Raw genomic sequence first — 16,035 nt, 5'->3', positions numbered from 1 at the left:
ATGAATTTTTGCAAAAGTGGCTACTACTTTTTCGCATTCTACGATTTTCTTTTGCATTTTGCAAAAAATGTGACCGTAGCTTAAACCGTCGTTTTATTGGTATTAATAAGCCTACCAATTTTACCTGTTTATCACTACTAATCTTTGAAAAAATTTATCCTATAAGCTCTTAATGGTAGTAAAAAAAAGTGATAAGGAATTGAAATACATTAAATACACATTTTTATCATAATAAACCAAAATTACTCTGGTGGTAGAATTTCTGATTGAAAACTGTGTGTGATCTCAATTTTATATAAATTCATTAATGAATGATGGATATTTTTTTAAATACAAGATATACAGAAGACTGGATGTTGTGAAGATATTTATTATTTTAGATGTTAATTTTTTAAGGAAGGAAAAAACTCATCTCTGCCTCTACCGGGAGTCGAACCCGGGTCCCTCGATTGCCGGACGAGTGCTCTGACCACTAAGCCACAGAGGAGATAGAGATTTTCCTTTGCTAGAGCGTATATATGCCGAACGGAACCGTGCAATGGACGGTGAAACCGATCAGCTAATAGCTCATGGACGACGAGCCACCAGATGGCTATATATATGACATGAATGTCGCTCTCCACTTGTTAATACAAGATATACAGAAGACTGGATGTTGTGAAGATATTTATTATTTTAGATGTTAATTTTTTTTTTTTTAAATATCAAAATAAAATCAATAATTTTTAATTAGTTTGATAATGACAACAAAATATATCGCAAGGTGGAAAACATTAGATGTTTGTTTTTTAATGCAAAATGAAATAATCATCACTTAAAATGTAATGTGGCAGTCTACCCATCTAGGTCTTTGTTCTCACAACATCCTGTAACGAAACACAAGCTTTGCAGCCTGTGGCGTGGCCATTTTTGAAAATTGCGCTCGAGCTGTTCATCGGGAAGCAGGTTCAGATCAGATTCAGATCCCACCTTTATTAAAGGACAAAATCTTGCCCACTTCTTGCTGTAACTTTTTTCCTCCCCTTCCGGGACTCTATTGTGGATATTCACTGAACCTATGAAGTAATGGCTAGCATTCAAGCTCCAAGACGTATCGCTTTTTCTTTGGGCGCTTTAGTATTCCTAGGAGCTTAAGTTCTTAGAAATATCATTTTATGTAGGCCTATAGGAGACTTGGCTAGATTCAGAGTTCCTAACATGGGCAAAGATATGGGGCATTGGGGGCCATGCCCCCCATCATCAAAGGTGGAGCCTACTGATCCACCTCTGCATATATATGAACTGACATCATTATGATCTCCCAGCAATCGTGATCGTGCCATCCCCAGACTTTCACATATATCTCCACCTATGATGCTTAGAAATGCCACGTTATCTGCAAGAGCTACTAGCTTGTGCATAGGGAAGTGTCAAACTCTAGGAAAATGTGGAAAAATGCTCTGAGCTTTTCAGCCCTAAAAATCATAAGAAAAAACACTAAGGGTTCTGGAAGAGTTTTTTCTTAAAGGCGGGTGAAATTAAAAACTTATAATCTTGGGTCGATAGTGCTCTGAAATGCAGAAAATGAGAGATATTCATCTATATTTGTACGATAATATATAGTACTATATGCTGATAATGCATAATTTAGTGTTGAAATGGGCCGTTCAAATATTACCATCATCATCGATGGGGGGTTGAATAATGCTTACGTCATCAACCACCCTTTATGAAATTTTTAATGGCATCTTACTCAGTGCGTCAAAAACGAGAAAAACCTTTCAATAGTTTGTAGGCACTCGAAGTAACATCCCCCCCCCCCTATTGGTAAGTGCCTTAGAGAGCCACTTTAGTGATGTGGAAATGTGTACAAGCTACTTAAGTGCTCTGAAAATGTGCCACACATCACTCAAGTGATCCGTAATTATATGCCGCGGATTACTTAAATAATCTGAGAATGTGCTGCTGGTAACTTGAGTGATGCAGAACCGCACTGGGGGCCACTTAAATGCTCTAAAACTATGTTGCATGTCACTCAGTGGATCTCTAAATGTGTCACGGATCGCTTCAGTGTTCTGGAACTGTGTCCCGGGTCATTTAAGTGATCTGAAAATGTGTCACGGGCTGCTTAAAGGTTCTTTAATTGTACCACAGGCTGCTTAAATGTTCTAGAATTGTCCCACAGGACACTTAAGTGATCTGTAAATGTGCCACTTAGTTCATTTTTACAAAATTAGGTTTGGGGGGGGGGGGGTAGGCTCATAGGCGGAGATAGACCTGGAAGTCTGGGGGAGCACGGTCATTATTACTGGGGGGAGGGGCAAGATGATGATGTCAATTCATCTATACATATATGCATTAGATCAGTCGACTTCACCTTTGATGCTGGGAGGGCAATGGCTCCCCCGTATCTCCGCCCATGGGCAGGCTGCATCAGATAACCCCCAGGGCCATATTTGGTCCGCAGGCCAAGGGCCTTTATGTGATTTATCATTATATGGCTTAGAGGGTAGGTCGCAATGAATTTATTAAAGATAAATTTTGAGTTCATAGCCTTCAAATAACATTGAAATTAACAGAAATTGATTATAATAACATATAAAGGTATTTTATTCCGAAATTTCAATTAAAAAAAATATTTTTTTGCATTAAAAAAATAGCTTTTTGATCGTGGTAGGGGTGCACGAGAATATGTTTCAGCTCCCCCCCCCATGCCTCCCTCCTGTGTACGCCTCTGAACCCACCAATATGCGTTAGGTTTCAGAGGGGCAGAGCTGTTGACGAAATTTTGCTGACAAGGGGGGAGAGGTAAAAAATGGCTAAGAATTTGCTTACGTAATACTTTAACGACCCCAAATGTTTTTCTCAAAAAATCACCCCAGCATAAAGAAGCCGACTGATCTAATGTATTTGTGTTCATATGAATTGACATTTCCCCTCAGGAATCATCGTGCCCCCAGACTTGAAAGTCTACCTCCGCCTATGCTTTGTCATTGTTTATCTGCGGCTGCCCAGAATAGCCTAACACAGGGGATTTTCGAACTTTTCCCACCTGAGGCGCCCTTTTACCTTATTCTAGCATTTCTCAATCTTTTCTGTAACCAAGGAGCAGTAATATGTCTAAAATAATTTGACAGGCCATTAATTTACAACACCAGTGATCGTATTTGCCCTGTATTTTACTGGACATTTGCTTAGTTTCAAGTACTTTTGGCCGTTTTGACTTGTATACAATTATTCCTTTTTTCCAACGAAGTTTATATTTGAATTTATGATCTTTACTAATATCGTGAATGGAGATAGTTTTCATTACTTATAAATTATATTATGAAAACGTAGGTTATTAAATCATATGGCTATAGTTTTTACCTCCATCACGTATGATTGTGTTGTTTAACATTTTTCCCCTGAACTACATTTCAATTCACTGCGATTCCAGTAACCCCTTCTTTTCCCTCCCATCGGCAATTTTTCCACTATGGTGATTTTGTTGAGTTATGGTGACATTTTTGGTGACATTCAACATGCCTCTTTTATTATTTTTTTTGCCATATTTAAGATCCTTATTTTAAGTATTTCTTTCAATCGGATAGGCTCACCTCTGGATGAATGTTTTTTCAGTCAAATAATTTTTGTCTGTGTAAACGGAGTGGAAACATATTCTGGTAACCCTGCAAAGACGAAAAAGGAATTTTTTCCCACTCGCCTCATGTATCTCTTTTCTTCACATCCCTCTCCGTTCCGTGGGTGGGTAAACTTGTACAATCATAGTGAGGAAGGTCTTGAATGTGTCGTCACTCATAAAATGAATTGTGCTCTTTTCTCCATACATATTCGATTAAGTAGGAGTCAAACGTTCCCTCCACACAATTGGTGTTGTTGGGAAGGAAGAGTTTGGCTGCCGACCAAATTGACTCTATAGCAAGCCTTTTTTTTACATGTTAACTGGTGGGGACTAGCCATTCTATTTGTCCCACCAGTGAAGATAAAAAATGACTACTGGTGGGGCAAAGCCCTTATCTTGTTTTGTTGGAGCAGATTCAACTTCAAACCCTACTAATATGATGGGAGTCAAAGAAAAGACTCTCACAAAAAGATTTGGTCATTTGCGAGGCTCATTTTTTATGACTGATCTTTTTTTTTTTTTTCCAAGAAGGAAAAGAAAAGTTTAACTGAAAAGATAAGTTTTCCTGGGACTGACTTCTCTGGAATAGGTCTTTTGCTCTTGTAAAAAGTTAGACAAAGAACAGATGGAGGATGGCCGAGGCAAAGGAAATGACCTTTGATTTTTTTTTTTTTTTTTTTTTTTTTTTATGCTCATTAAAGTGAAAAAAATTTAGTTATATAACCCTGGGAGTAGAAAGGATCTAAAGTTAATGGGTTGTCATCACATGCCGGGGTTAAAACATTCTATTTTAGAGCAATATAGATAAGCAGTGTAGTAGCACAAAACCATTCAAATTTGGACATCTTTGGTCTTCAGATCCGAAGAGAGGGGAAAGAAGAAAAAAAGAAATATAGTGGAGAGAGAACCCGTTTATACAATATTCAAGAGACCAAATCACAGCATGGTTTTTATTTAGTCGTGATTCTCCCATATGTTTTATTTAACTTTCAGATTATGCTTAAAAGTAATCTGTATATGAAGAAAGGTCATGAGATTATGATTTTTAGGTAAATTTAATTTAAAGAGGATTTTGCCCCTTTACGATCAGGATTCTTATAATTATTTTGCAAATGACAAAAAAAGAAGAAAATTAAAAACAAATTTGTAAGATTTTCTGCAAATAATACTGTTTATATTTACAGATTTAGTTTTATTATATTTTTTGCAACCGTCCCCAAAAGTAACTAAGCATATTTAATTTCTTCACAAGTTTCACTCTTCCATAGATCCAGATTTTTTTTGTCTAAATTTTCATTTTACGTTCAAGAGAGAAGGGGAGGGGGGCTTTCGTTTTTTCAGAAATTAAGAAAAGATGATTCACGCAGCCAGCTAGCAAGCAAGATACCACCACCAAAAGAAATTCTACTGGAAATGAAAGAACAAACTCATATATTGTACTTGTTTCTCACCAGCAGACCAGTTGCAAATGCTTCAGGAATAACACTGGGAAACGAAGTACTAACACAATGGAAAACACTTGGAAGGAATATGTAGTATATGAAGAAGTATGGTCTATCTAGTACTACATCTAGTAAATGGTTCTTCAATAAAAACATATGGAAAGAAAATAATAAAAGTAAGTCTCTGATTAGTAAAACCGTTTTAATGAGTCTTTACCATTGCTGATGTATCTCAACCAATAATCGGCAGCGATTTTCTCAAAAGATTCTGACTCATGGTGGATTTGGGAAACCGAGTTTTGGTCAACAATGGGGGTGAGCGGTCTACAACCGGAACAACTGTTTCTCCAACTGTGTCCCCTGCAGTAACTGTGACATGTGGACATGAAATTTTCCACAATCTATTACAAGAATATAAAGAGCTCACGCGCGGAGGAAACATTAAGTCCAGTGCAAACAACTCACATAACGGTGTATCACATTGAAACTACAGGAGTACTGGTTTACATGAGAGCCTGTTGACTCGGCCCAGAGATGCTTTGAGCTGCCAAAGCTGACTTCGATAAAATGATTATACAAATACAAATACAACGCCACAACAGGCAAATTGCCCAACGAGGTGGCTGACTCAAGAACATCATGGATCCCCGAGCCCCTACCTACTACTGCTACACCACACATGCACCCCCCCCCTCCGCGGAACCCCCCAACGAATCGGTACATGCGGGAATGTGCGTGTACGTGTAGTGCAACCTGACGTAAAGTTTGTTTCTGTGTAATGCTTGTTATGTGTAGTGCTGTCATCTGCCCCCAGTTTTACTAACTATGAGTGAAGTGTTATGGTTGAATGATTTACCGTTGTAGGACTGTTGCTCTCTGTGGCGAGACTTTTTAACGGGGAGATCGGCTCGCATTTGCACCTTGAAGTTGGGAACCACAGAAAACCAACTTCAGCCGACCACCACTGTGGGGTTCGAACCCGGATCCTCGCATCACGAGTCCGGCACTATAACCACTCGACCACCACAGCTTGGGTATATTTCGCCAGGGCCGCAACTAAGGGGGAGAGCAGGTGGGTCTGGTGCCCCGGGTGCTGAACCAAAAGGGGACGCCGAATTCACCCTTTAACTACTACTTCTACATTGCAACGGGTGCCAAAATGCTGGCTTGCCCCAGATGACAAAGTATCTATTTGCGGCCCTGTATGTCGCCCTTCAAATAGTCAGTGGTCCAGTCCTTTCCACATGGTGAAAAAAATCTGACAGTTCGTGGAGGCAGTTTCTGACAGATATAGCATTTGGAATATTATAGATTTCATTATGGATCTGCACGATAAGTGCATCTTCTCTACCATAGACTTGAAATGCGCTTATCATCAAATACAATTGTCTGCTTTCGATGTATCAAAAACTGCTCTTGTCACCCCTTGTGGACTCTGAATTTAACATCCTCAGTTTTGGATTGCGAAATGCAGCGCAAACATTTCAGCGCTATATAGACAGAATATAGCGAGGACTTCCATTCTGTTTCCCTTATCTAGACGATACATTAATTGCATCTTCAAATCTTGAGCACGTTTCTCGTGTGTGTGAGGTCTTGAAATGTCTGTCAACACGGAATAAAAATCAATATTGACAAATGCATGTTCGCATGTGGTTCAATCGAGTTCCTAGGCAATAAAGTCAACTCACAGGGCATTAAATCGCTATCAACAAAGGTCGATGCTATTGACTCTTACCCAAGACAGAAGAATAAGGTAGAATTTAGCCGATTTGTCGGCATAGTCAATTTTTACCATCACTTTTTTCCAAAAGTGGTTGCCACACAATTTCCACTGCATCTAGTACTTCGAAATTGCACACGTCACGACAAAACACCTATAACATGTACACCAGATCTCATTAAAGCTTTCAATGAGACAAAACTCGCTGTTAGAAAAGCAGTTCTTTTGACGCATTCGAGGCCCTATTCCCCAATTGCACTCGTGACAGATGCCAGCAGCATAGCTATCGGCTCACCGGTGCAACAACACGTTAATGATAGCTGGCAGCCACTCAAGTTTTTTTCCCGCAAACTGACTGAGACAGAAAAGCAATACAGTGCTTATGACTGCAAACTCTTGGCAATTTTTGCATCGATCATTCACTTCTGATATTTACTGAAGGGTAAACCTTTCACTGTTTTCACACACACACAGATCATAGGCCGTTGGTGTTAGTTTTTAATCAGAAAGCAGACAAGCTTTCTCCTAGACAAATTAATCAATTAAATCTAATTGCTCAGTTTATAACTGATATTCTTCATATCAAGGGAAAAAGCAATGTGGTAGCGGATGCTCTCTCTCATGAGCAGGATTTGACCTACTTTTTCCTTCTTCCATGAATTAAGACCTTATCACCAAATCACAAAGGAATGACTTAAGCAGTTGCTTGACGGAAATATACCATCTTCACTTGTTCTTCAACAGCTCTCTTCTCCATCTGGAAAAACACAACCTTTTTTCTATACCTCAACGTCTAAATCACGGCCGTATAGCCCTAAACAATATCTTTTTGAAGTGCTCAAAATTATTCATCAACCTGCACATTCAGGTGTTAAATCCACTGTTAAAATGATAGACGGATATGTATGGCCAAACATGCATCGCCTGTCAGAGGTAAAAAATTCATCATATCAGCCCTCATATTGGACAGTTCGTATTTTCATCCTGACGATTTAGTCACTTGCACATCAACATAGTGGGCCTGCTTCCATTATCAGAAATTTTCGATACTGCCTCACTTGAATAGATCGCTTTTCAAGATGGCCCGAAGCTATTCCTGTAGCAGATATTACTGCTGAGACTGTTGCTAAGGCTTTCATACATACTTGGGTTGCATGGTTTGGAGTGCCAGAAGTGATTTTCCATCAATGCCAATGATTTCAGAGTGATATATTCCGTTCCGATCTCTTGGCAAACTACTTGGAATCAAACAAAATCGTACCACTCCATACTATCCGGAAGCGAATGGTGCCATTGAAAGGTATCATTGCGTCCTTAAAGCAGCGTTCAAGTGCCATTCCTCAACAAATTGGGTGGCAGTATTGCCAATTGTTCTTCTAGGACTAAGAGCGGCATACAAGCAAGAACTGGAATGATCCACATCTCAACTGGTATATGGTGAACCTATCAAACTCCCTGGTGAGTTCTTCTCAGCTTCCAATATAGATGTCAATGAGAAAGTTGCTCACTGAGTTACGACAACACTTTTTGAAAGTTCGACCTGTCCCAGTGTCTCGCTGTAATGAATTCAAAACATTCATTCATAAAGAACTTGATCATTCCGATCACGTTTTCCTTTGCAACAATACTGTCAGGAAGCCGTTGCAGTGCCCATATGAAGGCCCCTATGAAATGGTCGCAAGGCACAATAACACTATCACCATCAAATGCAAAGGAAGAAACGTATGTGTGAACATTGCAGGAGTGAAACCAGCGCACATTGCAACTACAATGACAGTACAAACAGTGAACCCATTGTGACTTGTTACGGCAGGGCAAGTCATCCCTCAAATCGCCTCATTTTATAAGTGAATGTATAATTCCGCTCGTGTGTGTGTGTGTATATGTATACATATAATTAATTTTTTTCTTTTGTTGCCAATAATTAGTTGGTGAGAAGATCCACACTGGGGGGGAGGGGTACTGTGGCACTGCGATCGTTAAGAGAAAGTGTGAGCTTGCGGGGAGGAAGAAAAGAATTCATTGGTCTTGCTACCCGGGAGCAGCAAGGTTGTACCACCTTCGTATGAATAAATTTCTTGTTATCTATTTTGTTGTTTTGTGAAATAACAGTTTCATGACAAATAGAGGTGTAGTGCATCATAGTCTGTATAGATAGCGCACCCTCCTCATACTGCTTCTTATGTGTATAGTTCTTTCTGTAGTGCATCTTAATCCTTGTAGATCGCGCAACCCTGTTAATCTGTGCGAACCTTGTCTAAAGTTTCGTTTTTACTTGTACTTCTCATATGTAAACATGTCGTTGTACTCCTAGCTAATTATACAGTAATAAATGGTTCTTGTTTTTAATATGCACTGCTCAAAACAATTAGGGGACCACATGGTTTTACGCAAAGATGTATACCGATAAGTAACATAAAATGAATCATCCATAATTTAAAGCCTAGCAGGAAACGGAAGAAGAAAACTTCATATGCAAATCAAAGTTCATGACATCAAAAACCAGAAAAAGGAGATAAGGGCAGAAATCGGGATGTTGCAGAAACGTCTGTTTTACTGCCGTAACTGTGAAATTCGATTGCGCAGTATTTTTTTTTGAGACAAGGTGACTTGAGGATGTCTCAACAACCTGATTTACTGGAATCCATGGCATGGCGTGTTATAGGCAGACTGGAATCCGGGCAAACACAACGTAGTGTCGCGGACGCTGTTGGAGTCGCCAGAAGTGTTGTTGCAAGGCTGTGGAATCGATTCCAAGAAACAGGAAATGTTAGACGTCGACCAGGGCAAGGTCGGCCACGCACCACTACAGCAACTGATGACCGGTATGTACGGTTAACAGCCCGTCGAAACAGAACAGAGAATGCTACGCAGCTGCAAAGACGGTTGCTCTTGGCAACAGGACGAAGGGTGTCCAGCCAAACAGTACGTAATCGGCTTCATGAGGGAGGGCTCTATGCACTTAGGCCAATGGTCTGCATTCCGTTGACTCCACGCCACCGTGCGGCCCGAAGAAGATGGGCTGCTGAACATCGAGATTGGGAGCAACATGATTGGAGCCAAGTGCTTTTTACAGACGAGTCCCGACTCAGTCTGGAGTGTGACACCCGACGTGTTCTGGTATGGAGGAACAGGGGCACTCGAAATAACCCTGCATTCATTCGTGAAAGGTCACAATACAGACAAGCTGGTTGGATGGTATGGGGTGGAATCAGCATAGGTGGACGTACAGACCTGCATATCATTCGGAATGGCACTTTGACGGCCCGAAGGTATGCAGACGAGATACTGCGACCTCATGTCATCCCTAACGCTGGAGCCATTAGAGATTCCTTTGTTTTCCAGGATGATAATGCCCGACCGCATAGAGCTCGTCTGGTGGAGAACATGCTTGAAGCTGAAACAATATAGCGTATGGAATGGCCAGCGTGCTCTCCTGACGAGCATGTTTGGGACATGCTCGGACGACGCATTGTTACTGTCCGAGACTTGCAGATTGCACTTCTTGAGGGGTGGAACAGTATTCCCCAAAGTCTGATCGATAACCTCATCGCATCCGTGGCAAACATGTGTGCAGCAGTCTTAGCTGTTCGAGGAGACTACACGCCCTATTAAAACTCATGCATCATGTCTAAACAGTACTTTTTTTTATCGTTTACATGTAACCAAATTGTTGCCCTAAATCATCTTTTCATGTTTTTTCCATATTTTCAAAGAATTAAAGCTTAATTCCAAATTTTTTTACGTTTTTTTTCTGTATTGCGCATTGATACGCGTGTACTATCCATTGTATGCCAATACGTGGCTGTCTCGCACGGTTTTCTTCACTTTTTTGCTTGCTCCCCTAATTGTTTTGAGCAGTGTATTATATATTCTGACTACATTCAGCGTCAGGATAGAGAAAACAACACCATATTTAGGCCTTCTGTTTGAATCGGGAAAATTCTATACATCTGTTTGAATATTTAATTTTCGCACCTGTAAGGGAGGGTCCTGTTGAATTTTTCAAAGAAATATTTTTTCAGCTATTTAAAATTTTTTGTTTATTTTGTAGAGAATTTCATGATGTGTACAGGAAACAAAACCATATTGTTCCGGATAGTTTTTCACGAGACTTCGAGATTGCAAAACAAAAAGTGGTTCGACGGACATACAGATTTATTTACAGAACAGCAATTTACAAGTATTTACAAGCTAATCAGAGAGCTAACAACTTTCTGTTAACATTCAATCACAACTGACTTTTCAGTCTATCCCTAACATCTCTCTCCTGTGATTGCCTCTCTATTTATAACCCTGGTGGAAACTTTGTGAAAAAGAAGGTTCTACAAAATTCTATTTTACAGTTTCCAAGTCGGCGGCACCACCATATAGAGGTATGGGAACTACTGTCTGGAAGGGCGGGACCTTCTGGAATGTTCTCACAATCACATCAATCTCTGATAAACTGAGACCGGTATCGACTCTCGTTACCAACAAAATTTACGATAAAGAATTGCGCTATCTGTCATTCATACACTGGTGAAATAAATTAAGAGAATTTGCATATTTTATCAAATTTCATGAACTGAACTGAATGTAAAACCACTGCTTCTAGACAAAAATGCAAATGTTGTACGTCAAATACGTAAGCATATACGTGTGTGCGGAGCCAGTAGAGAAACAGGCTTTATAAGCGTGCGTAAGTTAAGACTCGTTTCGCTCGCAGCACACCTCTGTGAATTTCTTGGTGTTATTTTGCAGCAATCGGTTAATTTCAAATTGTAACAGTAAAAAGGAGTAACTACCAACGTTCAGATGATGGAATGAGGTGGCAAATTGTGGGGAGGCTAGAAGCAGGCCAATCTCAAGTCCAGATTTGTAGAGAGTTCAATTTAACGCCCAGCGTCGTGTGCAACTTATGGAAACAGTTCCAGGATACCGGATCGATCGAGAAAAAGACTGGGCAAAGTCGTCCAAGAGCCACGACGGCCAGAGAAGATCACCATTTGTCGATTATAGCGAGGCGTAACAGGAGTGCTACAGCTTCTCAGCTCTCTCGTGACTTGTATGCAGCCATAGGAACCTGTGTATTAAGGGCGACTGTTTCCAAAAGACTTCATGAGAGAGGGTTGTTTGCAAGAAGACCTGCTGTTTGCGTCCCGCTCACTTCTACGGACAGGAGAATCCATTTATCATGGTGCAGAGAGCATAGAAATTGGAGTATGGATCAATGGGCGACCGTTCTCTTCACTGATGAGTCCCGGTTCAGCCTAAGCACAGATTCTCGCCGTACGTTCATATGGAGAGAACCAGGGACCCGCTACCTACCCTCCAATGTCCACAAAATCGACCATTATGGCGGAGGAGGTTTAATGGTCCGGGCAGGCATCATGTTGGATGGCCGCACACCTCTCCATGTCTTTGAAAGAGGCACTGTGACTGGTGTGAGGTATAGGGATGAGGTCTTGGAGCCCTATGTTCGCATTTTCAGGGGTGCAGTTGGCCCTGACTTCATTTTAATGGACGATAACGCGAGGCCACATAGAGCTCTTCTGCTCGACGATTTTCTAGAGAGTGAGGATATTCGCCGGATGGATTGGCCAGCCAGATCTCCAGACCTTAATCCTATAGAGCATGTCTGGGATGCTCTGGGGAGGACAATTGCAACTCGCAACCCCCCTCCGGGAACCATCCAGGGAATGAAAACAGCGTTGCTGAACGAGTGGGACTGATTGCCACAGGAAATGATAAACTGCATTATTTCAAGTATGAAATCACGCTGCGAGACCTGTATATCTGTAAGAGGGGACCATACCCCCTATTAACCCATCTATTAACCCATTTTTTTGTTTATTTTGCAACCACTGTTTCATACCTTTCGACTCCAACGAGGGTTATGCACGATCATGCTTGTGTATTACAATTATTGAATGGTTATTTGTTTTGTATTGTATCAATGTATGTACATATCAAATTTCATTAAAATCGGTACATTAATTCTAGAGATAATCGATCAAGTCTGCAAATTCTCTTAATTTCTTACACCAGTGTAGTTCGTAACAATATTTAGGCTTTCAGTTTGAATCTAGTGAAAATTCCACAATACGTTAGAATTTTTAATTTTCAAACCTTTAAGGAAGGGTGTCCTGTGGATTTTTTAAAAATAATTCAAGCTAGTTATTCAAGCTATTTGAAATTTTTCATGTTTATTCTGTACAGAATTTTGTGATGGATAGTGGAAACACAACCATATTTAGTTCTTCACTTTGAATTGGGAAAATTCCACTTAACTGTTTGAATAGTTATTCAAGCTATTTGAAATATTTTATGTTTATTGTGTAGGGAATTTCATGGTGGAAAGAGAAAAAGGAACCGTATTTACTCTTTCAGTTTGAATCAGGGTAAAATTCCACACATGTGTTTGAATTTTTAATTTTCACACCTGTAAGGGCTTTTCATGTTTATTTTGTAGAGAATTTTATGACGAATAGAGGAAACACAACCATATTTAGGCCTTATTTTTGAATCTGGAAAAATCCGCACATCTTTTTGAATTTCGAATTTTCTAATCGGTAAGAGTTTAAATGTCGCATTGATTGAAAAAAACATTTTGCGATCTCCTGTATCTTTTTGGGAGCTTCTCATTGACCGCGTTCATCTCTTGAGATGGTTTTTCTTTCACCCCAGTGACGGCAGTGCTTATTCCATCCTTCACGCTAGATGGCGGCATCCTCTTTCACCGAGGCTATTGCAACGGCTTTGTCTCCCATCATGGTGGCCACATCCTCTCTGATGACAGTCATGGATGTGCTGACATGTTCTTTGACGGCAGCGAAATATTAATTCAAGTGTTTGGTTACTGTGAGGAGAAATTTCAATAAATCTATTTTAATTTTACTTCGAGTGTAAGTTCTGTTGATTTCTTCAAAACAACTTTTTTCAAGCTATTGAAAAGTTGTTATATGCTTTCTGTAGAAAATTGTATCTCAAATTAAAGAAACAAATCCATATGTATTTCGTTTGTATGAGAAAAAAATTTCACCCATCTGCTTGAATTTTCACTTTTCTAAGGATTGTTATTTTTTTTTTTTTTAAAAACTATTTTCCAGCTATTTTAAACCAGTAATGTGTAGCCTATTTTGTAGAGAATTTGATCATTAATGAAGAAAACTATGTTATTCATTTGCATTAGGAAGAAAATGACATAACTACTTATTTGATCTTTTTTCATTTTCACTTCTGGAAAGGGGAGGGGGGTTTCCTGTCAATTTTTTCAAAAGTACTAAAGTGCATTTTGTAGAGACTTTCACCACCAACAAAGGAAACAAATCTATATTTATGTGTTTTGATCGCATTAAGAAGAAAATTCCATAAATATGTCAAGATTTTTAATTTTCAGTCCTCTAAGAAAGGGATATTTGTCTCTCTTTTTTTTTTTTTGAAACTGTTCCAAGTGTTAAAAATTGGTAATGTGCATTTTGCAGTCAATTTCAACACGATTAAAGAAAACATATAAATCCAAGTTTTTTTGTTTCTATGAGAAGAAATTTTCATAAATCTATTTTAATTTTCACTCATACAGACGGTTTTGCCGATTTGTTCAGAACAACACTTTTTCAAGCTATTCAAAAGTAAATATTTGCATTTTGTAGAGAATTTCATCACAGAGATAAGGAAAACAAATCATATTTATATATGATAAGAAAATTCCACCTTTTTCCCCGGAATAAATCTTATTCATGAATAATTAATTGGTTTAAAAAGGAGATTTTTCTCAACCTTCTCGGCACAAAATTTTATTGGTTCAAGTTGCACATTACAGTTGCCAATTATGTTTTCGAAATGTCGCGAATGGGAAAAAAATAACGTTAAAATTTTCATTTCTCGATAAACTATTAAATATAAGAAAATACAAAATATTGAAAACTATAAAAAAAGATAATACATGAAAGTATATTGGTCTTAAAAAATATATATTATTAAAAATAAGACTACATTTTTATTGTAAAATTGAATGCTATAATTTTGAAATTGGAAAAATAGGCTGGGGACAGTCAGAAGAAGGACATTTCCTTAAGAAATTAAAATTGGTTCAAACAAATTTTAAAAATCTATTGATGAAAAAGTTCAAAAACAGTGTCTACTTGTCAGAAATTGGAATGTGAATAGAAAGGGACCGGGGAGAAAAAATGTTCAAAAATTTTGGCTAATTTCATGATCACCTGCGTATTGAGTATTGGCATCATCATCATGCATCTCCAAAGGTTGAGAAAGATTGAAATTATTTTCTTATCAAGCATTTTTATTTTGTAAATTTGCTCACATTTTTATTCATTTTCCCCATTTCATTCAGACACCCCCTTCCCATATTATTAACACAAACCCCCGTGGGGGCACGACTTATGATTTGGGAACCACTGATATAAGACAATGGTCCAGCATGGTTCATTTTGTCAAATGAGAAGATATCACAGAATTTCCCTTTTTATGTGATTCAATGTGTTTAAACTGTGTTAACTGATTTTCCCTTTTCACTGAATTTTAAATTACTGTCATAGAATTATGGGTATCTTTTAAAAACCATTTTTTAAACTATTGAAAAGTGTTAACAATGCTCTCTATCATGTGATGAATACATTTCTGACCCTGCTTTTGCTATGCAATTCCGATTCATCTTTAAGTCATATACTCCTCTCAGAAGTTTGTATACATGGTAGCGAATCGCCCTACATATATATGGAATAACATAGTTAAATCTATTATTTTTCTTGATATATTTTATTTCTAACAATACATTTTTTCTTTGTTGTATTTAGAACTTCATTGGTAATTTTGTCATGGTGCATGCAGCAGCCTTTCTTTAGCAGCAAATATTCTGTAAAATATCGAAAATCAAGGAAAGTACGATTTTGCAAAATTTATTTACGTCTGTACCTTCCAACTATATGAAGTATCAATGAGAAGAATGCCAAAATTAATAAATCAACCTTTCGAAGTAAGTTTTTTTTCCATGTTTGGTGAAAGTTATATGAATCTAATTAGTTTTAATTGTAATAAATGACATCAATCATTTTGTTAATTTGTGTTACAACCGCAAGAAACCATAATCACTAGAGCCCGGATTATATGCAAATGCATTGCTTTAAATAAATGTGCATATGCTTTTGCATGTTTTGGCCTTTTTTAGCATTAATACATATAAATGCATAAAATCAAAGAATTTTGAGTATAAATGCATATTTTTGAAGGTTTATTTAAAAGCTCACTCAATTTTTTTTATAATT

At 38.4% G+C, this 16,035-nt stretch overlaps 1 protein-coding gene across 6 annotated transcripts in view; it reads left to right on the top strand.

Moving 5' to 3' along the window:
* Positions 1-16,035, top strand: part of LOC149086522 (uncharacterized) — a 211,156-nt gene that overhangs the window by 7,076 nt on the left and 188,045 nt on the right. For all 6 annotated transcript variants that reach the window (XM_089255984.1, XM_089255983.1, XM_089255979.1 and 3 more), the window contains exon 2: positions 15,568-15,746. In XM_089255984.1, the coding sequence (XP_089112110.1) occupies positions 15,708-15,746 (39 nt within the window). In that variant the 5' untranslated portion in view covers positions 15,568-15,707. The remainder of the gene's footprint in view (positions 1-15,567; positions 15,747-16,035) is intronic.

The sequence above is a fragment of the Pholcus phalangioides genome, unplaced genomic scaffold, assembly GCF_987345545.1.
Source record: "Pholcus phalangioides strain wild (caught in Gottingen) unplaced genomic scaffold, Ppha-v1.0 ptg000004l_1, whole genome shotgun sequence".
NCBI classification, from domain to species: Eukaryota; Metazoa; Arthropoda; class Arachnida; order Araneae; family Pholcidae; genus Pholcus; species Pholcus phalangioides.
Note: the sequence above shows the minus strand (reverse complement) of the source record. Positions and strands in the feature narration are given on the sequence as shown.